Source organism: Vespa mandarinia, chromosome 3 (assembly GCF_050613455.1).
Source record: "Vespa mandarinia isolate Hongniang chromosome 3, ASM5061345v1, whole genome shotgun sequence".
Lineage (NCBI taxonomy): Eukaryota > Metazoa > Arthropoda > Insecta > Hymenoptera > Vespidae > Vespa > Vespa mandarinia.
This window is the reverse complement of record NC_140812.1, coordinates 1,795,001-1,822,500: the sequence shown is the minus strand read 5'-3', so window position 1 is coordinate 1,822,500 and position 27,500 is coordinate 1,795,001. Positions and strand designations below refer to the sequence as shown.

Below are 27,500 nucleotides of genomic sequence, written 5' to 3'. Positions count from 1 at the left end.
TAAGCGTACGTTTTCGCGTCGCTTTATAAAATCGGAAGGAAGGTGAAGGTACGACAGTAGAAACGGTATCTACCGTTATGTTACCTGCTATGCATTTGTGTTTTAGTCTCATGGATATACAGATACATTGATGCAAGGCTTCGTAACGTTTTTTTACGGTGATTTACAGAGGCGTTGTCCTCCTGGCGGCTGGATGGTCGTCCTGGGTCCATCGAAGCTACGCTGAGCTCTTCGACGCCGGGACAGCTTTACGCCGGTATAGACGTGCTGGGGAAAATCGTCGTGTTTTCCCCGTGGGCTCACTCTCCCCCTCGTATAAACGAAGGTTTGGAGAGCGTGCCTCCCCTAATTTATGGCCGAGAGACAAGGGAAAAAGAAACACATTGGAAGAAGTAAAAGGGATGAGAAGAAGAGAAAAAGACAAAAAGTAAGATAGAAAGAGATAGGTAGCTCATTCAGTAAACTATAAAAATGAGAACGATGAACACCCACGCTTTTTTTTTCCTTCCTTTTTCATTTAATTCCAAAAGAGTAAAAAGTATAATGACTAATCAGTAAGACAATTTAGCATTCCTTATTAAGATTTCCTCTACTCTTTTTCAAATAATATTCAACTAATGGCTTCGATTATGTTATAAAATTCTTAGATATATCATTAGAGCATACGTTTTGATAAATCTTTAGAGACTGTAAAACGACGAGTAATCCGAATGATTCGTCCACAGACGAAACAAGTAACGAAGAGAGAGATTATTCATCGAGAATCAATTAGATTTACGTACGAATTTTTCGTGATTGAGCTTTAATGTTACAAGATCAAAATGTAACGAGCCGTAGACTCTTTCGCGAAATGCCAGTCTCGATTTTCTTATAAGACAAAAAAATGATTATCTTTGTTATAAATATATTATCAAAGAAAATCATGTAAGCTTAAAAGCTGAAAGATTTACTTTCATATTATCATTCATAAAATTCTTATTGATTTAAAAAGTATTATAAAAAAAAGTATTATATATATATATATATTTTTTTTTTTTTATGTGATCGGGTTTGCACTGAAAAATATTAGAAAATAGAGATCCAGTGTCCGAAATAAAATAGCGATGAGAAATAAGTAAAAATAAAAGAAGAACGGTAGACTGGCGCTTTAATGCAGAATCAACGCAATATTTTTCAATAAGGAACCCTTAAGAAGACGCATTAACGGCCCACCCCGAATTGTATATATCACGACGGTAATGACGCGCTCCACGGCAGTAGTTCGGCAGCATAACGGACCCCGGAAGCTTGGGGATGAGTTTGGCGGTAGAACTTACTTGCCAAGTCGAGCAAACCTTATAAATGCCATCGTGGAACTATAAACCTATGATGCACGAGCACCCTGAACCAGCTTGAAAGCTCGACTCCAGCCGTGTCCTCCCTCATTCCTTCTCTCTCCCTATTTATCTCACTTCCTCTCTCTCTCTCTCTCTCTCTCTCTCTTTCTCTTTCTCTTTCTTTCGGTTCTTACACCGGCTGATTCCAGACTTTCACAGTTCGTTTCTCTACTGTTTGGTTTCTATAGAGACAGGGAAAAAGAGAGAAAGGAAAAAGAGAAAGAAAAACTGGCAGATGCGTCGTAACGAGCCGTAGAATCTTTCGCGAAATGCGAGGTACCGATTTTCCTATAAGAAAAAACCCTTATTAACGACGATATTCCTACGAACAGTTTATTAGTATGCCTTGGTAATAACAAAGATAAGAGGTAAAAAGAAGGTAATAAAATAAATCGAAAGAGTAAGAATATCTTTAATTTATTATCCTCCCTTTCGAAGTTCAGGTTTTAACCATTATCTTTGCTTTACCATGAAACGAATGAGAGAGAGAGAGAGAGAGAGAGAGATGGAAGGTTTTGGATTCAAATGAAAGGTTAGAATTCGAGAAGAAATCTTAAATGATGAGTCTGGCCTATCCAAATGGTAGATCCGTTCATAAGAAATACCAAGTGGAAGTAATTAGCGGTACTACCTGATTATCAAACGAATACGACTTTTTCTTTCCTGTCTAGACGAATTATTTCAATTAGACGAGAAAAGGAAAGAAAAAGAAATGAAAAAAGATATGAAGAATTATTCATAGCAAAAGATATTCTCGATTTATCTAGTCGATTTTGTATGTTGATTTGGCGTATGAAGAAGGAGAGAGAGAGAGAGAGAGAAAGAGAGATCTAATCACAATTTACTTAAAAAGAAAAAAGAAAAGAAAAAGAATTGTATGATAAAATAATTCATTAATAAAATATAAGATATAAGAAATATATAAAATATTATAATAAAAGTATAATGATAAAAATAAAAATAAGATATATAATAATATATAATAATAAAAATATAAAATATAAGAAAATACGATGTCGATCGAATTTACGATTAATGTAATATTTTACAACCATAGGACGTAGAAAATAATGTAGAAATAAAATGATAGGTTGCTTCTTTCTTTCTTCTTCCTAGAACAAAAAAAAAAAAAAAGAAAAAATGAAAAAAAAAGAACTCTTGAATAAAGGTATAGTTCATGTGAATGAATATATGAGAAATTTTTCAAAGAACGTGTTATAAGATCCAATAAAGTCGGTACATGGTACAACGGTGTGTGGAATGGACGAGATGGTGCATGGCATTGTTCGAGATTGAAAGAAAGACAGTCAATAAAAAGATATCAAAGAGTAAAGAATCAGAACAACTACGTACAACTACGAAGAGTTAAAGATTCTAAGCTTAAAGAAAAAAAAAAAAAAAAAAATGATAAAAGCGTATCATCCGATTATTTTCCATAATTAAATTAACAATCTTAAATTGTATTACCTTTTAATTATGCCTGTGAGTTGTAGGACATTTCTGATCAACTTTGAACTCGATTAAAATAATTTGCATACTGCATGATTCATGAATTTTTATTATAACGACAGAATTGAAAATGCACTTTCATATTTACTGATTATTATTGTCCGAGACTTGAAAGAATATATAGTATTTTTTGGAAACAAAATTATTCATTCTGTAGGAATGATAGCTGTTCAAAATGCTTGAGATATAACATACACCCAAGTGCACAACTTGAAATTATTTTGCGATGTGCACAATTTGGAATTAAATCATATTCCTTTCAATCAATTATTATCATATTCCTACATATCGAGAATTATTTTTTTCAACACGCGTATATTACGAGATATAAAAAAAAAATTTTCAAAGTGTTTCTTTTCCTTCTCCCTCTCGCTCTCTCTCTCCCTCTCTCTCTCTCTTTTTATCTTTCGCATTTACCAATACATGGTCAGAAGAACTTGCTTGTCAACGACGCACACAAAGATGGTCGAAAAAAAAACCATCGCTCGTAACGATTTTCGACGAATAGAGATAGATGGTAACGGCGAAGCTACGTTCTCGATCGGTCGAATCGAAATAAAAATATCCATGGGACGTGAAAGTCGATCGTTCAGCATCGTTTCGGGGTCCAGACAACTACATACTCGTGTGTAACGAGACAAACGTGGTTGTACGTCCGTAGCTCTACGTGCCTGCAGTAGGCGACGTGGTTACCGCTTTGACAGTTCGCACAGTTCGAAATCCAATAAAAACCTAATTGAATCTGTGACGCCGCCTGACTTCACTAATGAAATTTCAAAGTACCAATTTCACGTTACACCGTTCTGGCCTACCTGTCCGTAGAGCGAGAGGTGGAGAAGTTGAAAAAGAGAGAGAGAGAGAGAGAGAGAGGGAATGGGAGACGGGATGAGGGGGTAGGAAACACTCACTGCTAAAGTAGAAATACTGGATGGTATCGTTTAAACTCCCTAAATTGAAATAAAATGAGTTTTGCAACTTAAACTGTCCTATTGCCTTTTGATTGTAATTTTCGCCTGATTTGCACTTCGTTTGTACGTTAAGTATAACTCCAACGTTTTATATTTAATTTGAAATACTTATAATTGCGCATTACGTGTATGTTACGATTCGAATGATAATATCCTAAATTTATGAAAACGTTATCGCGTTTAGGTATTAGGTGTTTTAACGGCTTAATTTGTGAGACACAATAGGGTCCTTTTAAATTGCAGAAAACTCGAGGTACACGTTTCTCTTGGAAACAGTGAAACGACGTAACTTTTCTAAAAGTTTCAGGGAATCTTGTGTTAGGAGGCTCACGATACAGCGGTCTGCAACCATATTTCATCTCGCACGCGTTCTACCCGCGTGTCTTGTTTTCCACCATCGAAGGGATGCTGGGATAAAAGAAGTAAAAGTTGAGAAGAGGATGAGGACGATGACAACGAGAACGTCTGGCCATTCCATTCGTATCGCGAGCACGTGCTGGCCGAGGTTAATTTCAAGAAACGAATGTCACTTCTTAAAACTCTTGGCCGTAGGTTGAAAGAACTTTTTTCCGACGTAATTGCGCTTTATCTTATGCGAGACCGCATAATTTCGTCCTTGCGAGGACTAAAATTATTCTAACTATGAGAAAAAGAAATGGATCGGCATACCCGTTGTTTCGTATGAGTTTCATGAGTTCCACGAAACGCTCGCACTTCTTGCTTGTATATCTCTAACTTTTTCTCTATTTCTTTTTTCCTTTTTTGTTTTTTCTTTTTTTTTTTTTTTGTTTTTTTTTGTTGTAGAGAATAAAAAATTCTCTATCTCAGTGATGGAACGTCCCGAGGGAGAGCTCAACGATGAATCCTTGCGCACTAGTTTCGCTCTTCCCTCTCTCTCTCTCTCTCTCTCTCTATTTCTTTTGAATACTTTGAAACATCCGTAGAAAAACATTTTCAAGAAGTTGTAATCTTATTAAAAAAAAAAAAGTCCTAATTATTCTAGTAATTATATGACTAAAATAATTTACATCTTTAATCGTAAAATAAACACGTGAATTAAAAGAACACTGTTGGAAAAATATATCGAGAGTAAAACGATTATGATACTCATGTTATTTTTGAAATAGTCCTATCTCGACGAATTGGTATCGATATCCTATACTTAAGTTAACGATGTCGACTTCAATAACCATTCGCTCGGTTTTCTCTTTATACGTCCATTTAGAATCCCATCGACACGTTCGTTATCTCTGGTAAGACGAAAATTTTCGCACGAACGATCGCTGATATTACCCGGATTATACTAAACGAATTCGTGCTAGCCGAAACTGCGTGTTCTATACTCTTCCTTTTCTCTCTCTCTCTCTCTCTCTCTCTCTCTCTTTCTGTCTCTCTCCTTCCCTCTGACGTCTTGTTTCCTTTTTCTATGACGTTGTAAAACCACGTTCTCTCTTCGTCTTCTCCATCTTTACTCTCTTTCCCTCCATCTCACTTTAATTCTCCGTTCACGTAGCGCTATATTCTTGTCTCTTTTACCCCATTGTCGTAAACACGACGTTCCCGTGGGATATCAGGCTTCGCCGTAATTGTATTAAAACCAGAGTCGAGTAGCCGGAAAGTTGTGAGTTGCTGGGAAGCCAAAACGTTTCCTCCTCCGCCGGATGATGAATGAATCCCGTGACCGAGCTCTCTACGGTCAAGGTCGAAGGTCTTCCTAATTCTTAACTAGGGATGAAACTATGAAATGAGATTTTGATAAGAGATATTCATCGTTGTATCTTATTATGAAATATACAAATACGTAGAAAAAATTATTTAAAACATTTCAATGTCAATTCAAACGCATAGAATTGATATAAAATTGTTATTAGATAATAATAATAATTATATAAATAGGATAGATAATTACATAAATATCCAAAATTGTATAAACTCATAGTTTCTCTTTGTAATTCGATTTAAGAGTTTTAATAACAGAACTCACAAGTATGATTATTTGGAGTTAAAGACAAAGGTGTTGGGGGATGAGAACGATGTATAATAGCCTCTGATGTCCGAGGGAATGCGTAGGATGTCAAATTGCATCCTCTCAACATTCGTGGATCATCTAAATCACCGGTAAATGAAATTAATTTATCCCAGCCAATCTGTCGCTTCGCCGTTACACTCCTCGGTTCCGGGAGCGTATATATGCGTACGCGATGCGTGCGACAGACAATATATTTGCTGGTACGTTCCCCCACGGAGAGAGGAATCACGTGACACCGTAATCCAACACCATTCGGGAGTTCATTCGGTCGGTCGACTAGATAAAGAGCTCACATCATTTTCTACGACTTTTCAATTCGATCACACACCACCGCCATACTTTCGAGAATTGAACACATACGTTGCTTCTGGCTTTGCGATATTTCGTAAAAACATGGCGTCGTTTTTACAAAGACATTGAAAAGATTATTTTTCTATTGTATATTTCTCTAATACGTAAAAACGTACAATAAGAATATAAAATATGAGAAATTCTTGAAAATTTTGTAAAATGAATATTAATATTTTCTAAGTTTAAACGAACAATATTTGAACCATCTTATAATGATTAAAAGAAAGTGTTAAATTTTTAGATCTTAATTTAATCGTGACGTTTAGAAATTAGTTATGTCATCTATGCAATTACCATCGTGAAAAATTTACGCTTGACGATTTGTAAAAGAAATGAAATTTTTCATTTTGTTTCAAGTGTACAGGCCCGCGTGATTTGGAGAAACAAATGTTTTAAATAATTTTCTTCTTAAACGAGAAAATGCATTACGAATGAAACAATGCGAAAGGCATTTATGCGACTGCCGACAGACTGCTGATCAAATAACAACTTCTTTACTTCTTTATGAACGCGCAATCTAACGACATTAAATTGTTTTTATATTTTTAGTATTACTTCTATATCCATTCTCATAATAATATTTTAATTTGTGTTATAAAAATGGTGGTTTATTCTTACATACAAATAATCATACATAAAAGTGTTGCATGAATTATGACGTTTAATAAATGTATACGTGTGCGAGGTGTTTTTAATTAAAAGTAACAAATTTTCTGAGTTAAATTAAAATCGTTTATAACACAGAATTTATCTATCATAGTGTGAGAAGTCTCATGAAAAAGTTGTAAACTAAGAAAGAGAGATTGGTCGAAGACTTTTCGATCGAATATTATTTCATTAAAAACATTAAAAATATTACGAAATTAATTAAATTATTATTTTCATCGAATTCTATTCTATTTCTCTATTTTTTTTCTTACATTTTTCTACGCACACTTTCTATATATCCTACATCATCTTAATCAACAGATTTTTGATCGGATATTATGTGCAAAAATTAATATGTTCCATACGTTTACTTAAAATCATTATTAAAATAATAAAATAATAATAAAAACTAACACAATTTTATATTATAATAATGACATAAGTTCCATGTATGTGCGTTGTACAAATATAATTGTACTGTTGACTAATTAAAAATTTCTTTAATATTATTATTGAAAAAGATATAAATTAATAGTACATTGAGTTTTTACGAATATCGCATACATTGACATATGCATGAAAGTCTTACATGCCTTGATTTCAGTTTCTGAATACGATAAGTACACTACTTACTACTGACGGGCATAAACAGTGAGTTAAATGAGAGCACAGTGGGTGTTGCTACCTTCGAAAGATTTAAAAATAAAGTTCTATCTAGGATATGCAAAATCGTCCGCTTCTTTATTCTTTCTACGTTGATTAATATTGCAATAACAACATGCGCATTATTCAGAGGATTATCCCTTTCGCTTTCCGGAGAACGTCGACGAACGCGTGAGCGTCCTCTTTTCCTTTCCCTATTTATCTTCCTTCTTTCTTCTATTTTCATCCACTAAACGATAATCCTCCCATGAAATAGTTATTAGGAGTGACGTAAGAATGATACACGTAGATAGGTATAAAACGTAGACAAAAAATTTTATATATATATATATATATATATATATATATATATATAACGAAAAAAAAAAAGAAAAAAAAATGAGAAAAAACAAACGAAAAAGTTATTCGCGCTGAACAATTTCATTTATGAAACAATGAATAGAATATATAGAAAAATCATAGATCGAATTAAGACATTTGAATTTGATCTCTTGAACAGAATTTATTTTTCTAAATGTAAAGAAAGAGAAAGGGATATCGATGAGCTGAAGTTGAAAGAGAAAGAGGGAAGAAATAAAAACAAGCGGCTCGAACGCCAATTCCGCTTGATTAAAGCGCGGCCGAGCGTTCAGGGGTGCAAAATTGGCTATTCGCGTTGGATCACGGACCGGCGTGGGTATTTTGGAAAAATACAAGGAAAAAAAAAAAAAAAAAGAACGGCTCGACGTTTGCTTATAAACATGCAAATCGTGGGCGGCAGAGCGAAATTTTCATTACGCGTCTCACTCGGTAGCTACCACCAGCGCATTTTCCTTTCTCTCACCCTCTCTCTTTCTATCTATTCGTTTCTCTCCCTCTTTCTTATTCCCTTCTCCCTCTCTCTCTCTCTCTCTCTCTCTCTCTTTTCTCTCTATCTTTTTCACTTTCCGTGGCTCGTCGGTGCTCTCTCACGTGAGAAATTCATCGATGGTTATCGTTCGTTCGCTGGCTTTTTCTTAAAGCTTTTGCTATATTCTTCTCTACCTTGAACTTGAATTATTTGAAAGAAGATAACGTTAATAATAGGAAAAAAAGTTAGAAGCACTTTTAAATAAATATAATTTTCGAATTAATGTCTCTCGTGATGAGATATTTAATAAGGGAATTATTCAGGAACTATGAGTTTAAATGAATTGTAGAAATACGAATATAAGCGCCAAAGTATAATAGATGTTTGAATAATGTAGAAGAACCAGCAAAGAAGCAAATTCGTATAATTCGTATTATTGACATACTGTCAACTTATTTTGCATTATGCAAAAAGGCACGATCAATACTATACCATATTTCAACATTAAAATGTTTCTATTAAAAATTCTGTTGTTTTGAATGTTATCAGACAATTCATTTAATATTACAAATACGCCTTCACTCTTTACAAAAATTTTTAATAAAATTTTGTTAAAATCGATTTGATTAATTTTTATCATTAAAATGTTTATAATATATTTTAGAAGTTTCCAGGTTTTCTCTCTCTCTCTCTCTCTCTCTCTCTCTCTTTCTCAGTTGAAAATTTTCAATTTTTCTGCTATGATAAATGAACTTCGTATAAAATTTCGTTAGATTTGTTTCGATCGATTGTTCTCTTATAGAAAAAATCTATATGAAATATGCGCAAACATAAATTTCGAATATATCATTATTCAGAAGCAGAACTTGAAACAGAAATTAGAAAATTTCGTTTCTTTCAAAAGTTATTTTAGTTTACATCAATTTTTTGCGATCGCGTTTGCATGAAAAACATGCAGCTATCGTGTATAAAAATGAAGAACGTGGGTAAAAAAATCCGATGTTATGACTCTTTTTCCCTTTTTGCCAGCAAATTTAATTAATGAGAAAGGATGAATGATAAGTACTGACAACCAACCACTTGTTTTAATTACGAGCCTACGCAATGACGATTGCTCGCATCGTGTATGAAAGAATATAAGGTCTTCATTTGGAATATTTGATGGTAAAAAGCATTCTTTTTTTAGGTACTCATAATCGGCAATGATACTATTGCTATTGCTGCTGCTACTGCTGCTACTGGCACCATAACGCCGTTGCAACGGCAACCAGTTATACGTACGCGCACGGTCCGTCGTGATCGTTTCTCCGACGTATTGCCTCCACTTCGGCGGTTTCGAGGTAAACATCGACCTACGGGGATTTAATGGCCGTCATTTACATCGGCGCTCGAGAGCTGAGTAATTAAAGCCATCCAAAGCCGTTTTATACTGGCGTGCTCTATTCGATAGTGGCACGATGGTCTCAAACAAGAAGTGTTTGGGTTTATAGACGGATCGTGAAGGGATTAGTAAACCGAATCCTTTTAAGGACCAGGCTATTATCCTTATGGAGCCCTGGCAGCATTCTTCGGTCTGACCGATTACTGCGACTTCTACTCGAAGTGCCAAGCCTTTTAACCGCAAATGAGAACCTTTACAATGACACAATTTATCTTATTGAGGTTGGTAACATTGAATGACTACATTTCTTTGAAGAGTAAATACTATTCAATGTATTACGAGGAATATGTTAATGATTCTTCCTCGTTAAAAGTAAGAAAGTATATGAATATATTTTTTGATCATAAAAACAGCTCATAAAAAGGATTGATCATTGGAAGTATGTAAGGGACTCGATCTCTATTACCTTTGCGGGAATTTTCCACCATGTAACGGGACGATTGAAACGTCAAAGTATAAAACGGCGAAAGACGAGTTAGTCGGCTTCGTGGGTGTTAATGGACAAATACATAACGTCTGTATCTTAGGAATACTCTTCTTCTTCTCCTCCTCCTCCTCCTCCTCCAAAAGAGAGAGAGAGAGAGAGAGAGACAGAGAGAGAGATAGAAAGAGAGGGAAAGAGGAAAGAGGGTAAAAGTGGGGTTGAAGAGAAGAAAGTTAAAGTTTTAGCCCTGAGGGGTTTTCTAGTTAGCGCAAGGGTACGGCGAAGCGAAGGGTAGTTTCTCTACGGTTTTGGGAGTAAGAGCTAGAAATAGGACTGTTGCCTATCTCACGAGCCATGAATAAAAACACAATGGATTTGCCCGCTCGGGCAAGTGTTTCCGAATGAAACTGCACAACTAATTAAAAGTTCACGCCATTACCGTGACTAATGATGCTAAGATTGTATTATTAAGTTGCCTTCGTTACTCTTCGCCCCCTTTGGTAAAACTTCTATCTTCTATCTTTTTTCTTCGAATTCTACTAGTGTATGAAAGAAAAAAAAAAAAAAAAAAACACAAAAACAAAAAAAAAAAAAGAAGAAGCTCCCTCCCGCCTCCTCTCCCAAGAAAAAACCGTCTCATTGATTATGTTGAGCCTATGGACTTTATGGAAAGATAAGAAAATCATTAGAAAAAGTGATAAAAGTAGACGCGCACGATAAAAATGCAACAACTTCGTTGGAAGATTTAAGGAAACTATTATTTAGAAGGGCAATGGTCTGGCGTTAAAAGTGTGAACGAGTAGATTACATTTTTCTTTTCTTTTTTTTTTCTTTTTTTTTTTTTTGTTTGAAAAGAGAACAACGAGATATCGTCATTTCATTAGTTTGTCCGTGCCATACGAGAGAAGAAAGATAGAAAAAAAGAAAAGTATAAGAAATAGAAAAGTAAATGAAAAGAATGAAAGAAGAGAGAAAAAGCTCTTTCTCTCTCTCTCTCTCTCTCTCGTTCTCTCTCGTTCTCTCTCTTTCGTCTTTTCCAGCATTGGTCGCAAAGAAGCGAATATCTCGCTCGGAAGCGTCCGCTTCTTAAAACAGTAAATTATTTTCCCAATTTATGAGAGAACAGCCGCAAGAAGACGAAGGGAAAGCTTGGCGGTTCGTTCGAAGGGAAACGAAGGAAGGAAAAGGACCGCGAGGAGGGTAAAGGGAGGAGAGGATTGAGAAGGAGAAATATAAAAAGGTAGACGATATTACGGGGTAAGAGGCGTGATTATAAAGAGTGCATTAAAACTCGTAACTCCTTAGATCGGTCCTCGTTTTCGTAGTTATCCTTTTCAACGTTAACTTTTAATTATATCCTACTCCTGCTATTTGTGGACAATTGAACTCCAAAAGAAGCCTTAAGAAACAAAAAAAAAACAAAAAAAAAAAAACAAAAAAATCGAAGGAGAAGAGAAATCTGAAGATTGATATATATTAAGAATAAAAAAGATTATAGTTTTTTTATGCTTCTATCGTAGTCATATTTACTCTCTCTCTCTCTCTCTCTCTCTTTTTCTATTAGTTTACTTTCGTACATTTTGTTTCTTATGATCGAGTTGGTTTTACGATAACATCGAGACGCCATTATGTATCTCGATATTTCTTTTCTCTCTCTTCATCATTTCACGATCGGTATTGTTTGACTATTTTAAAAAAGGCAAATCCGAGGTAAATATTCCTTGAAAAAGATATTTTTGTTAAACAGTTCAAGGAGAACGCGCTTCCGTTCCGATTCGAAGAGTTCGAAAAGATTTCAGTAGGATTTTTTCTATCCTCGGAGAAGAGGTTGGGCGGAGTTAAGAGTTAAAGTGAATCGATCGTATTCCTCGATACCGGAAAAAGTCAAGAAGAATATCAAATAACGATACGAGACTTTTTATTCTCATATCGTATATTTGTATATCGTGAACGCCATAATAAACTTTTCTTTTTCATCTAACGAATGCCTCGAAGTAACGAAAGTTTTTTATACTTTCAAAGCGTTTAATCGAATAAATTGTTTTTTCCCCCCCCCCCCACATTTTTCTATTCGATTAAATGAATTTGAAACAAAACAAATTGGAAGAAATAAAAAGAAACAAAAGAGAAAAAAATATTACTCTGAAAGAACTTATTGACGAGCAAATAAAGAATTATTGATAGTCATTTAGTCCGCATAATCAACGTAAAAATCTACCAATAGAAATGGAGAAGGATAATGAAAAAAAAAAAAAACAAGAAGGAAAAGAAACAAAAAAAAAGAAGAAGAAAAGAAAAGAAAAATAAAAGGACAGAGATTCGTCCCATTTTTAACGAGACACCAAGTCGGGCTCTTGCCTAGCGATTTCACGAATTATGGAAGTATAAGCGTCTTGAAGAAACCAATAACTTTGCGGTGGTACTTGATAGGTTGAGACGAAAGACGATAGTTTTCTTGAAGCTCGAGAAAAAGACAGAGAGAGAGAAAGAGAGAAAGAGAGAGAGAGAGAGAGAGAGAGAGAGAGAGTTGCAGAAAGAAGAATCGAACTGCCTCATTACGTTAATTTCCCCGGAGATGCCTGCATTTTTCTGATTCCCTTCGTTCATCCTTGTTCTCGCTCGTCGGTGTTCCACTTTTCTTTACTACCTCTCCACCAACAACAGCACCATCATCAACACACCATCACCACTTTTTTCCATGGCACCCTTTTTCCCTGGAGGTAAAGGCAACCGCGAGGGCCAAAGCCAGAGGGAAAGATTTTATATCGAGACGGTGAGCCGAGAATGAAACCATTTATTGCAAGACGTAGAAAGAGAGGAAGATAGATAGATAGATAGATAAAAAAAGAGAGAGAGAGAGAGAGAGAGAGAAGCATCGGAAGAAGAAGGCAAGGGTCGAAGACTATTTTTACTCGAGGGGATCGTCGTTGTAAGGAGCTGTCTACTGCTCTACGAAGTTCAAGTTTGTGAATGTGCCTCCGGAAGAAATCAGAAAAGAAGTTCAGAAGAGACAGCGTAGTGTGAAAATGAGGAATCCCGAAGTCGCGAGGAGCATCGATTTTGAGAAAGAAAAAGGAACTCGTTCCACCACGTTCTTAGATATCACCTCCAACAACGGATAAAGAAATCTCAGGAACGGAGCTTTGGAGCACAGCCTGAGAATTCGAAATCTATTCCGCAAAGTCTACGATTTACGTGTCCGATAACGTGGCCTTTCTAAAGATTCGAAGAAGAAGAATAAGAAGAAGAAAAAGAATAGAAGGAGGCAGAAGATTGAGAAAGTGTAAGGATAACGAAAATCGTCGATGGAATTGCCCAGGGTCCTCTTATCAGTACGAAACCGAAAGAGAAATATTCTTGGTGCGTCTTTACCGAGTTAATTAGTGCAGAAGCTACATTAAGACGATGGTAGAAGGTGGTAGAACGGAAGCTAGAAGAATTTCCCCCTTTCCACTTTCGGATCTTGTTTCAGGACTACGAAGAGAATCCGAGGGCTATATTATTGTGCTCGAACTATCTGAATGCGGGGGTTAATTGGAAGCCCTCATGTGTAGTTACGCAGCAACCCTCTTCGCGATCCTCCTTCGGACCAGTGCACCTTCGAGTTCTCTTCTCCTTCTCCTGCTACTACTACTACTCTCTCTCTCTCTCTCTCTCTCTCTCTCTCTCTCTCTCTCTCTCTCTCTCTCTCTCTCTCTCTCTCTCTCTCTCTCTCTCTCTCTCTCTCTCTCTGTCTGTCTGTCTCTCATTGCTGCATTGGTACACGCCGTTTCTAGCAATAACCTCTTGCAATGCGACTTCAGCGGCAGACTGGAATTCTTACTACAACTCACATACCAACTCACTTGCTCATGGTCCCCTTTATCACGAGTCGATTAATACCTTAATGCTGCGCGAAATGCACTTTGGAATACATGTACAGGCGGCGTGGAAACAATGATGGCAGAAGGGATAAAGGGCGAAGGAGAAACTCGAGAAGTTTACATATAAGTATATATATATATATATATATATATATATATATATATATACACACACACACATACGTATTTACGCATTGTTGTAGATACTGAAAAGGGAGTACTGCTTGTACAGCGATAACAATGGGAAAGACTTAAAAAAAAAAAGGGCTCGGGAAAATGCATTCGTGCAAGAAGGATTAATAAAGGAGACTGAAATAAGTCGTCTGTGATATTTACTACCACAAGGTATTCATCTTTGAGATATTACAAAGGGCGCGGAAAGGTGTGCGTATATACGTTTGCTCGACGCTGAGTTTATATCGCAGTATTAAAACGTATTATTTTTTATTTTATCTGATAGAAATTTCGTAAGAATTTAATTGATAGAAAAATATTAAGTAATACGTGGTTTTATTATAATTTAATAAAGAACTCGTGAAAATCGATAAGTTCTTTCTTGAAAAGTAATATAATTTACAATCAATGATAGAACGGAGAAATGGAAGTTAGTTGATTTCGAAAATAAAAATCCTACGAGCATTCGCGCATCTTGGCTCGAATCAGCGAACGACTTCAGTCGACTTCCCGGCACGGACATCAGCGACGAGAATTACCCTCTCTTCCCCTTCCCTTCATTCCACCCTTACTACCGCGGTCCAATTCGTCGTTTAAGATCCGGCCCTCGTACTAACGATATATTGGCAATTGCACAACATTCACCCTCGTACCTTATTTCTTCAAGGCACGATGTATTTTATAGTGCTTTATCTTTGTCTTTCTCTTTCCCTCTCTTTCTCCCTCTATCTATCTATCTCTCTGTATCTTTTTATTTTTCTTCGTTCGTCCACGTTTACATTTTCGTTTCTGTGTTTTTTTTCTTTTCTTTTTTCTTTTTTATTTGTTTTCTTTTTTTTTTTTTTTTTTTTTTTTTAGCTCGGATGCATAGCAATAGCAGAGGGCGCAGGCGCACCAGAAAGTCGTACGCAATGCGGTTGTAATATCCTAAGGGCGACCGTTTTGCTGGTGCAAAGGATATTATACGTAAGTTCATTGTAATGGTGGTCTTCCTCTCCTTTCTCCTCTTCTTTTTAAGGAGTATTTCTCTTTATCCTTATTTCGCTTGTTCTTCTTTCTTCATAAAACGACTTTATTTGGTATCTTGGTAAAATGGAGAAAGTAAAAAGAGTTATCGATAGTGGTAGCGAGAATGATCTTATAGAAATGTTCCTTTTTATTTCGATACTTTGCTATCTTGAAGAAAGATGACCGTCGATAATATTTTTGGTTTGGTCAGAAGTCGTATTATAACGTGTAGTCCTCCAAATTGTTCTCTTTCTCTCTCTCTCTCCCTCTCTTAGTACTATATCCACGTTCATTCTAAGAGCAAATATTACTTATATTTATGTGCCTGAGTATACGTAAGCTTGCACAAATATTGAACTCACTGTGTTAAGTCAAGCAATTATTGATAAATTAACCATAATTGATAAGACAGTACAAACGAATAAGATAAATATCTATAATAATAATAAATTAATGAATTATAAAAAAAAAAAAAAAAAAAAAAAAAAGAAAAAATGACACGAAAATGAAATGTCACAGATCGTATTAAACAGAACGAGTGGATATCTAAACGGGATTTGAGAAGCTTAGTCGCTTAGGTTTGAAACAGGAAATTCTCCGAGGAACAAACCTGGCTGTCCGTCGTCACGAGTTGATATAAATTCGAACAAGTCCGTGGCCCCGGTGCTTGCAAATTTATGGTAATATCGGATCACGAATCTCCCAAATGAATTTTATTTAAAGTTTCCTACATCCGGCCGGTCCTCTGCCTTGTCGGAAAAACTTCCGAATACATAAATACGATTTGAATGATTTTCTGCGTTCTGTTCGAAAGCTTTCGAGAGCGACAATGAGAAAGATAGGACGACGGACCGGATGGTTTTGACGGTGTGCGTAGTCGCGCTCGCTGACTGTTGGAAATCAAATAAGAAACTTTCTTCTCGACGTTAATGAGATCTCTCTCGCGTTTCCATAAAAAAGTATCTATAAATGTTTAAACGATCTTTAAACAGCGAAACTACGATGATAATACCGATGGTCGTTTCGTTTTGCTTTCGCGTTAAAACCAACCAGATATATTTTAAGCTGATAAAATAGAGTTTTTTGGTTGAAAGGATTCGTAGAAAAAGAGAGTTTACAACATATGCAAAGACTTTTCCAAGAATGTTAGAACGTGGATCGTCGTCGACACGGAAGTTTGAAATTTCAGTTTCCATGTGAACGAGGCTTAGCGAAGCCTTAGCAAGCCGGAGGCTGTTCTTCGATGGAACAGACGATTTCTAACCGTGTGCATATGCGATTTCCAGGTCTGGAAAAGTAGAAAAGAAGAGAAGAGGGAAAAAGTGAGAAAGAGAGAGAGAGAGAGAGAGAGAGAGAGAAACAGGAAAAGAGGGAAAGCCTTAGGAACGAGGACGAAACGACGTCGTCTTCGTACTAGATCCGCGTCGTTTCCTGATACTTTTTCTTCTTCGTCGATCCTATTCTCGGAATAAAGAAGTTTTGGAGTAAGCGGCAGTAAGCGCGACAGAGTAAAGAGTGCTAGCAGCCGGATAGTAGAGTGGCGAGGGGAACAATGTCAGTTGATGGATGCCAACCTCTTTGCACGGTCATCAGGGACTGCAACTCAGCCAGCCGAGATACCATTTACCAACGTACCGTGAAACATCGCGAGAGTATATTCCACTCTGACGCAAGTCGATGGCTCTTAATCCTATCTTCTGCACGGCGGTAGATTTTAGAAATACTTTTTTTTTTTTTTTTTTGCGAAAAGAATTTTCTTTCGTCGCTCGATGATCAATTGGTATCATTGATCATCGATAATTTAAAGGATCGATCGATTATTTAAATACTTCTTGGTTACTTTAATTCTTTCTTCTTCTTTCATTGTTCTAGTAACACCATTTTTTTTTTTTTTTTACATTCGTCAGATTTTTTCTTTTCTTTTTTTTTTTAATTTGACGAATGCAAAACGGCAACGGTGATGGTGCAAAAAGAGAGATCACCCTTTTTTTCTTTGCCTTTTCGAACCTCTTTTCCACTTGACACTATGCGCGTTTGAAAAATTTTAAGTGGTACTTCGGCGAGACTCTTTCTGAGAGTGTATAGTTGCGGATTTTTCTTCTTCTTCTTCTTCTTCTTCTTCTTGTTTCTTTCTTTTTCTTTCTTTTTCTTTTCCTTTTCCCTTCGGTAAGATGGTAAGTACTGAAGTACTGAAATGTTTCTCTCAATAATGTACACCACCTGTACCGACCTCACATCAACCTATATCAACTGTGTTACAAATCAGGGCCTTACCATTTAGCTTGTAGCTTGGTCGTTTATATTTAGTCGACGACCTCCTCGAATACTTTTTAGGTCGAGTGGTTCCTCTGTACTTATATGTTTTTAAATCCGTAGAATTTTTTTCGGTGAACCTTTGACTTACCGCAACGAAATAGTAAGAAAAGCCTTCGTACTACCAACCTGAAAGCTTTTTAGAAATTCATTCATCTCATCTCTGCTTCCCGAGCTAATTTCACCGGTACGTATCATTGACAACTGCCTCGTTTAACACGCATAATAGAAAAAGATAATTTAAAAATATTTTCAAGACTACTTATCCAGGGCGTTTATTATTTAATCAAAGAATTTTATGCGAGGAAAAACTCTATACATAGATAAAATTATTACGGGGAGCGGGGATGGTGCCAAGGATAGGGGAGGAAAAGGGAAAACAAACTTTTTCTTACCCTTTTACCGTCGTTGACCTACTCTCTCGTTGCGCGTCTCTAATTAAATAGCTAAGAAAAACATCCTTGAGATACATAGAGAGAGAGAGAGAGAGAGAGAGAGAGAGAGAGAGAGAGGGAGAGAGAGGGAGAGAGAGATTTTATGTTAGCTTTTTCATTCTTTAAGAAAGCATGCGTTTTAACAAGTCGTATTTCCGACAAGCAAACAAATCTCGTTGCAGTTATTTCCCCTTTTTTTCTTCCTCTTATCTTTTCTCTTTTTTTTCTTTTTTTGTTCTTTTTCTTTTATTTTTTTTTCTTTTTTTTTTTTTTACTCTTTTACTTTTCCATTCCTTTAGTCATATTATTTTATAGTTATCAACAGTAATCTCTTTCAAGTTAGTATGTTCGAAACGCAAGACATGCGAATATCGAAAGTCTTTTCCTTTCTAGTATTTCGAATAAAGGACAAACTGGGACACCACGAGTAGTCGTATGCTATTCGTGTATTTGCTTATTGGGGGAAAGAGAAGAAAGGGCGAGAGAGTAGATACGAAGAGCCAAGAAATATATGGCCGGAAATAAGCCTCTGGCATTGCTAAGATGAAAGGAGGATAAAGGCAGACCGAATGACCGGAGGCATGCAAATTGATAGTAATAGCTATTCTACCTCTGTCTGCCCTCTTTCTGCCCTTTTCCACGTTCCAACCCCTCCGCCGGTAAAGGACCCGCTGAGCTACCACCACAAGAGCCCCTTATCCTTCTTCTTGCACCCATCTTAGGAATCCTTGCGTGCACCACGCGATATCGATCATTCTGATTTACCGCTGCTCGCATCATTTTCCGTAGAAATCGGAACTAGACAACGGGCATCATCCTTCCTTTTTCCTATTTGATTGCGAGTATCGATTGTTATTGAACGGAAGTAAGAGGTTTAAGGAGATTTAATTAATCATTCGCATGATTGATTCGCGAAGAATCAAGGAGGAAGAATCGAAACGGTTAAAAGCTTTTCTAAAGAGAGCTAAAAAAGAAAAAAAGAAAAAAGAAAGAAGAAACAAGAAAAAGAAAGGTAAAAAAGAAAAAAAAATTCTAAATGTACAATGTAAATCCAAGAGAGTTCAATGACAATTCTAATAAACGATCTAAATGAAGATCGTACGGCCATTCGAGACTGATAAATCGATTCTAAAGAGGGCTGAAGTATCGCTGAGCGTACTAATGCCAGCGATAATTCTACATGCTCAAACACATACTCGCATTTAACCCAAGGGGTAAAGTCCACGAGAATAACGTGGATGCTTCAAGTACCGGCCATAACGGGTCCCCTCAAGGGCCACGGTGGTTTGCCCTTAGGAGGTAAATATCGTTACGCTCTCCGCAAAGAGGTATTTCGAAGAAGCAACGTTGGTATACGTTCTCGTAACTCGTAACACAAGCCCCATAAATGTAATGTTTTAATCTAACATTCTGGGAATGCTTTAAAAGTGTGTAGCCAAGGCGAAGCTTTATTCGCAATAACGGTAGGAGAGTGTAATAATCTGTAAAAAGCTTTGCGAACGCGGCGGTTTTCTCTGTACTTTGTTAGAATCCATAAAAAGACATTTAGTACTTGGGTCGATCCCAATGTATAAAAACTAAAATGAAAGAAAAACATAAAATGATTTTCGATCCTTTTGGGGTGGCTTTTAATAAACGATTTATTATTCCTAAATTAAATAAGATATAGAAGAGAATAGGAGAGATAGAAAGAATGCATCGTTGTTATCCGCGTTGTGTAAGAACGAGGACCGATGGTTTGGAATAGGACGTAGGTGGGCTAACATTTTTCTTATGCCGACGCGGCCGATCTATCTTCTATTGTGAGAGCGAAATTGTCGTAACTAACGCTTGCCTTGACAAATCAGATTTATTTGCTGCAAGGGCTGGAACGGTTGGACGTTACAGAAGGGTGTTTCGCCTCGGTGAATGTAGCTGAATCAGCTTGGTACCCTTATGGTCACCGGTCGGCGCTCTATCACGTAAAATAGTGTGTGGTGTATGACCTATGACCGTTGTGTGCGTATGTATATATGTATGTTTGTGTGTGGCTGTGACTGTTTCGTGTAGTCATTAAGAACGGGACCATTAAAACGATGGTCGTGCGAAAAAAATCAAAGACGATCGGTTACAAGGGAAATGTGTTACGATGAGAATGGATAGACGAGTGGAAGAGACAAAGGGAAAGATAAAAAGAAAGAGAGAGAGAGAGAGAGAGAGTGAGTGTGTGTGTGTGTGTGTATGCGTGAAAGAGAAAGAGAGAGAGAAAGAGAGAGAAAGATCCACGCGTTGCAATGCTAGTCAATACTCATCCCGATGATTTGCCCTTTTAATGCTACATCAGCGTAATGGATTCGTCCGCAATCCCATCACGACGGATATCAGGATGGTAGTTTAAAATAAGCAGAAAGTTGGACCAGTCCAGACGAAAGTATTGTAATTATGCTAATAGCTTCGGCGCTTTCAAGCGCCCTGTGATGTGGTCTAATGCCGGACTCGCCCAGGTTGGCTGATCAAACCAACTTTTCCTTCTACTTATTAATATTACCCGGACCAACTCTCTCTTCTTTCCTCGATGCCTCCCGTTGCCATTTTTCTCTCTTTCTCTCTCTCTCTCTCTCTCTCTTTCTATTTCTATCTGCTTCTCGCTAGTTGAGTTCTCTCGTCCCATGCCTTACAGTTTGCCGAGCCTCACAAAAAACTTCAGCGTTTCTTCATTACTTTTGGGTATCATAGAAAGTCTCTGGAAAGGAAGGTAAAATAGAGGAGTACTTCGGGAAGTCGAAGGAGGCAAGGCAAAACTCCGGAGTCCACTCTGCATCAAGAACAGAGTCTACCGAATTATAATAAAATAAAAAAAAATTAAGATGATTAGTTAATGCTATTAATTTTTCTAATTTTCCACTTTTTGAATATATTCAGAGATTAACTAAATCAATCATTTTTCTTTTGATTAAAATATATTAAGAAAAACGTTTATTTATGATTAGTATCAATCCTTACTATATCGGATATCAATTCACATTATTTTTTAAAAAACCATGAAAGAACTGAAAACCATGAAGGGTTTATTCCATGTATCTTCGATTTGCAAGAAAATTCTCTAGAAAAGGTGAACAATAGGGGAGAAATTGCACGGCAGAAAACACTTGCAAATTCACTATAGATCCAACGCGTAAAAGAAAACAATGCGAATCGAAAAACTCGCCTAGCTGATTGGTTTATAAAGCGTGAACGACAGAGAGAGAGAGAGAGAGAGAGAGAGAGAGAGAGAGAGAGAGAGAGAGAGAGAGAGAGGACTTATATACCTTGTATCCATAAATGCTTAATACTGTCGTAAAATCGCATTTATTTAGATACCATTTTGCTTATATCAGGTATGGACAACTTTTCCTCTGTCGCAAATCGTAGAATCCTCATCATTATTTAATTTGTTCCGTCACTATTTAAGTTCACTAGCCACTATTCCATGCACTTTGTTGGAAACAAAAGTTGCACTATTTGGCAGTATCAAATAGTAGGGATTGTCTTCTCTCACTTTACCGAAACAGACAAGTAAATGCAAGAAGCCACATACAGCACGCAAACCGTGAATGGCGAACCTCGATTATATTACACTACGTATTTACATCGTAAATTCTTTGAATGTTTTTCCAATTACGATTAAATTTAAATCTGTTGTTCATTTATTAAAAATTTCATAGATTCGTTTGTAGATAAAATTTCTTGACCGAGATGAGTTAAAAAACTTTGTTTTGTCTTTTCTCTTTTAATTTTCACGAATAAAAGGATTCTTTTCAAAGTTGATACTCAAATGAGAAAGAACTATGTCTCAAGGAAAGGATCAACTCGATCGAAATAACCTTGGATAATGTTACGACGTGGGACATTATCTAAAGGGAACCGGAGAACCATACGTCTCTTCTTCGAATCTTGCAGATTTCTAGACGAAGAAGAGGGTTGGAAGAAGAAAGAAAGAAAGAGGGAGAAAGAGAGGGAGGGAGAAAGAGAAAGAGAAAGAGAGAGAGAGAGAGAGAGAGAGAGAGAGAGAGTGCACGCGATCGGCACGAAGGGTAGCGTTCGTTCGAACTCGGTCTTCTAAAGGAATATTTATCGAGTGGATATTGAAATTGATGGTCTCTACCTCAGACATGCTAATCCGACGAGCGAGCGGATTTCAGATAACGCCCGTCGACGGGTAAGAAATAACAGAAGGGTAATTCAAATCGAAGAGACGCCGCTGGCGAGATTACTTATGAGGTTTACTTATGAGCTGCCGTAGAAAAACTGCGTAACCCTCCTCCCTCATTCTCTCCTTAGGGAAAAGATGTCTCTTGAAAATCACAAATTCGAGGTTTAGAGCGCGTTTACAAATGAAAAGCCATTGTCGACTAAAAGTCACATTGTTACGAACGATAGGTTCTCTATACGTAAAAAAAAGAAAAAAAGAAAAAAAAAGAAGAAGAAGAAAAAGAAATGAAAGTTTATTAAAAAGCATCCATGATATCAAAACACTAGCACACGTACCGAGATTCCTCATTTTCTCGATGTGCCAAATCAGACGTCCGATTCGTGCAAAACGTGTCGCCAATCGGCCGTTAGCGCGGCTCGGTTAGCTCGTTAAAACTACATAACGGCCGTTTATTCGCGGCCAGATTGTGCACCGTCGCCGTAAATACCTCTGGGCGGTTTTATCAGGTGGAAAGAGAGAGTGAGAGCGTGAGAGCACGCGCAGAAAATAGAGAGAGAGAGAGAGAGAGAGAGAGGGAGAGGGAGAGAAAGGGTGGAAAGGGTTTGTCGAAGGGGGGTTGGAGGCATATGAAAGAGAAAGAGAGAAAGAGAGAGAGAGAGAGAGAGAGTATGCGTGGACGATGGTGGTTGGCGTGTTTCCCTCTCTCCACAAAAGGGTAATATTTCCGTGACGCCATTACACTTACCCAGAATGGAACGAGGGATAAGCGGGTGTAGAGGGGTAAGTGGGTTCGAGAGGGTGTCCGGGATGGGTAAAGCTTGGTAACTACCCAGTTAACGCACTGCAGCGTTAGTAACGTCGCACAAACGAGAAAGAGAGAGAGAGAGAGAGTGTGTGTGTGTGTGTGTGTGTGTGAGAGAGAGAGAAAGGAGAGCAAAAGGTTATAAAAATTCAATTAACTCCGTAGTTTTAATTAATTCCGTATTTATATGATGCGATAAACAGAAACTACTTCGTCCCGAGCAGTCCACCCCCTCCCTCCTCTTTTTTCCCTTCCTCATCGTCCGTGCAGAGCTGTTCCATTTAAACCCGCCCATTGTAGAGAGCTGAACCGATTTTCGAGTTGTACGTTTTTTTCGTCCACTATTAATGCACCTACCCTTGGACGAATTTAATTTTTCTTTTTTCTTTCTTCATCTCTCCTTCTATCTATCTATCCATTTACCTTACTTCTTTTTCCTTTTTTTTTATTTTATTTTACTCGTGCCAATCGTACAAGGAGACTTTTAAGTACTGTGACTAAAAAAATGTTGATATATAAAAATCCATAAAAACTTTCCCAGATATTCCCTTTTGTTTGAAATTCGGGCTATCGAAAGAAAAGAAAAGAAAAAAAAAAAAAAAAGAAAGAAAAAAAAGAGAAAAGAAAAAAAGAATTTTAAAAAGATCGAATTCGAGGGTTGAGTATCCTGATTCTCTTTCGTTTAGGACCACGGGCGGTATACGTACGAGAGTTTTGCGGTTGGCTGCAGAATTGGCTGGTTAATTTCACACTCCCATGATTATATAGACGAGATGGAGATCATTTATATTCCGACTAGCGGGGAGACGAAAGGGTGCCTGATTGGGTCCGATATTCAGAGAATAAAAAGTTCTGAGTTCTACGATTCTGCGCTCTTGTGTTCCTCGCGTTCGACTAGGAAAATAGAGAAAGAGAAAGAAAAAGAGAAAGAGAAAGAGAAAGAGAAACGACAACGAGGAAATTTTCCTCTCCACCCTCACCTTGTCTCCTTTATCTCTTCGTTTTAGTCTTTCACCTTCATCCTTCCGAATATATAGCTACTATATATGTACGTATACATATGTATTATATACCTATATATGCGTCAGTCGAATCGAAATGTTCGATCATACGCGAGATTGGCCCATTCTTTACTTTTGCAGAGACTTCATTTTCGCAGGGCCGACAAGACGCCTAGATAAAAGTACTTTGGATATCGAAAGAAATGGACAGACCAAGATGGAAAGTTTCTCCCTTTGTGGAGAACTGATTTACATACCCTGACACCGCGTGTAAAGTCGAGGAAGTGCAGGAGATTTTCTTTCTGACGCATAAAAATAATGAATCGTAACGAGAAAATAATGACGCTCGTTCGATAGCTCGTAAAAAGAAAAAAAAAAAAAAAAAGAAAAAGAAAAAAAATATATCGATTATAAATACATACGCATTTATATAACGAATTAATTATCTGCACGTGAAGTTCGAAAATTGCAATTATAAGAGTCTCGAAGATTTCGAAATGATTACAAATGTAGTACCGCTACTTTTTGTTAAATTGTGCCACAAACTATAGAGAATGAAAAAAACGTAAATGACGTCATAGCCCTGTACACCATAACCTTTGTTTCCTATAACTTTTGGAGCAATTTATAATCCTAATCTCAGAATAAAAAAAAAAGGGGGGGAGGGGATTGTACACAGAGGAAAATGTTTGTAAAAAACAGTGGATTGTAATTATCTTGAATGAGACTTTCATATAATTGCAATTGAACTTATAGACAAGTAAGTCTGATTTTTAATTATATCTTGAATCTAGTTCTTTGAGATTACAAAAAGTAGATGCTTAAAACAATGGTTTTTTTGCTTATTCTCTTATTCTCGAAATAAAATAACACTTTTCTAAAAATGAATGGATAATCTGAATCAGATCTGAATGTAAAGGTGATCGACACATTTGGTGAGATCCGTTTGAATTATTTTTATTATATTTACATTTGTCAATTTTTTTCATTTTTGTAAAATCGTCACAAGGCGAGGGGCGGTTGGGAGAAGGGAGCGGGGACGCGTCGAAGTCAGAGTAAAAAGCTTTGGAAATCTATCGACGGCGAGGTCTGAAATCGCGAAAATTTGGGAAAGGTTCGAATCGCAGCGAGGGTGAAACGAGCGAGCGGAAAAGTCGAACGAGGTAGATGAGCGAGAAGGAGGAGGGGGACGTTCGGCTGGTGTACAAAGAGGAGTGTGAGGAGAATGAAGTGGATGGGTAGCAATCCACGGCGAAAATGCGAGTCGTGCGGGGCTCGTTTCGGATGGTCAAGCCGGGCCACCGGCAGCGGCTTTTAGTGTGAAATGAATGCTTGTAATTACGGCGGGGGAGGGGTCGAACGAGAGGGTTGGACGAACGATAGATGGAGAGAAAGAGACAGATATATAGAAAGAGAGAGGGGTTACGAGAGGGGAGTGGTGGAGGATGTAGAGGTAAAGGGACGGTATTTCGATACAGAAAAGAGACAGGGTGGGGGAGTAAAACGAAACGGTTCGCTAGAACTGTACACGCCGGTACGCAATGATAGACCGAACCGGATGGTCGGTCGGCCGGTCAGTTCATCCGTGTTGGTCTAGTGCAGTAGTAGCAGCAGCAGCAGCAGCAGCAGCAGCAGCACACTACCCATCCTACCATAATGGCGACTAATTGTAATAGCCACCCTCTCTCCGTCTCTCTCTTTCTCGTGCTGTTCAAGGCGAAAGGAATGAAAAAGAGGGGAGTTAGAGAGCGAAACGTGATGTACGCACTGAAAGAACGCATTGGACGAGTGAAGGGATGAGAAGGGTGAGAGAGAGAGGGAGAGAGAGAGAGAGAGAGAGACAGAAAGAGAATTGCAGTTTTAGCGATGCACACGAGTTCCCTTCTGGCCGATATATTTGCAGTCGAGGAACAGCCGAATAACGAGGAGGAAGGCGTGGAAACCTGGCGCATACGAGAAAAAAAGATGCCCTTCTGGATTGAAGCCCTTTCCGGTTCGTTCGCGAACGGCAACGAACGGCGAAACCTTTTCTCCTTTTTCTTTGATTTTTTCAGCGACTAATTGTGGACGAAATGCTGACGAGCGAAGTAGAGTGAAAATTTAAGAAACACCGCGCCCTCGCTCTATCCCGGAATATGGCTGATCGCGTACGATCGATCTTTAAAATAAATTCCGATCGTTAATTAATTTTATCAACACTATAGATGGCTCGAGATATGAAATTTTTATTTTGTAAGAGTCACGATCTCATTTACGTTCGTGTCGTAGTTTTCTAACGCTTTTCAATTTTCTTTTTTTTTCACCGAACTTTGCAAGTTCTCTCTACTGCTTTGAAAAAGAAAAACTGAGAGAGAGAGAGAGAGAGAGAGAGAGAGAGAAAATGGAAAGAAAAAATAAGAGTAATCCAGTCGGCATACGACGAAATAAATTCTCACGACACCTGCCTCGGATCATCCGCGATAATTATGATATGAGTCGAGGTGCGATATGCTGTCTCGAAAAGCGATTCGCGTTTCCCTCTACGTGCGATGATTGCAAAAGGCAGGAAAGTGAGAGAGAGAGAGAGAGAGAGAAAGAGAGAAAGAGAGAGAGAAAGAGATGGAGGCACAAGAATCGCGATCCTCGTTATTTACATTTGTCGAGACCTTCGACCCATATTCCTGTACTCCAAACGACCCATTCATGCCTCCAGAAGAGAGAACGTACGCGCGTACATGTACATTGTACAAAGGAAGATGAAGCGTGTAGAAAGAAAAAGAGACAGATTGCACATTGCAATATGCCGAAGGAAGGCTTTTTCCAGCTCGATGTCGATCTCAGGATGAATTGATACTCCTGTTACGCTTACTCTTGCATCGATATAATCAAACTGCGCGTATGACTATCCGTCCTTCCGCGTGAACCGTTTCACTGGCATTCATTCCAACGACGCTTCTCAACGTCACAGTAAGTATTCTCTCTGTCTCTCTCTCTCTCTCTCTTTTTCTTTGTCTTTTTTTCGTTCATCCATCCTCACGATTCTTTTCAAACGGACGAATGATACGTATGTTTCGTTCGCGTTTAGATTCAAAATATATACGAGAACAAATTTTATAAAATGCCCGGTCGTGCATCGATACGTTAATATTTTGATATATTTATACTCTTCTCATTAGTGGATTATACAAATGTTTGGAAAAATACTTATTTTGCAATTTTCTTCTCTCATTGACATTTCCAGTATCAATGAAAGCACGAATGTGTCGTAAAAGATAATTAATTGTTTTTTTTTTTTTTTGAAAAATAAAAGAAGATATCAGTTATAATATTTTGTTCTTTTTTCATTAATTACACGATATGTAAATGAAGATTTAGGATAAATCTGACGTGTCTATTAAACGTGTTTACATCTTAGTTCTAGACTGCGAAGCGAGCTTAAGTCCAAGTTCGAAGTAATCGACATATAGTGGTTTATTAATTTAGCGACGTTGGGTAATACATTTCGAAGTTTCTCAAG

General features: G+C 37.4%; 1 protein-coding gene across 1 annotated transcript in view; it reads left to right on the top strand.

The window, feature by feature from the left end:
• The window catches only part of LOC118446924 (uncharacterized), a 23,204-nt gene extending 12,602 nt beyond the window's left edge, over positions 1-10,602 (top strand). The window contains exons 3-5 of the mRNA XM_035878145.2: positions 170-427; positions 4,155-4,401; positions 9,560-10,602. Of these exons, the coding sequence (XP_035734038.2) occupies positions 170-427; positions 4,155-4,401; positions 9,560-9,739 (685 nt within the window). The 3' untranslated portion in view covers positions 9,740-10,602. The remainder of the gene's footprint in view (positions 1-169; positions 428-4,154; positions 4,402-9,559) is intronic.
• Positions 10,603-27,500: the final 16,898 nt, after the last annotated feature.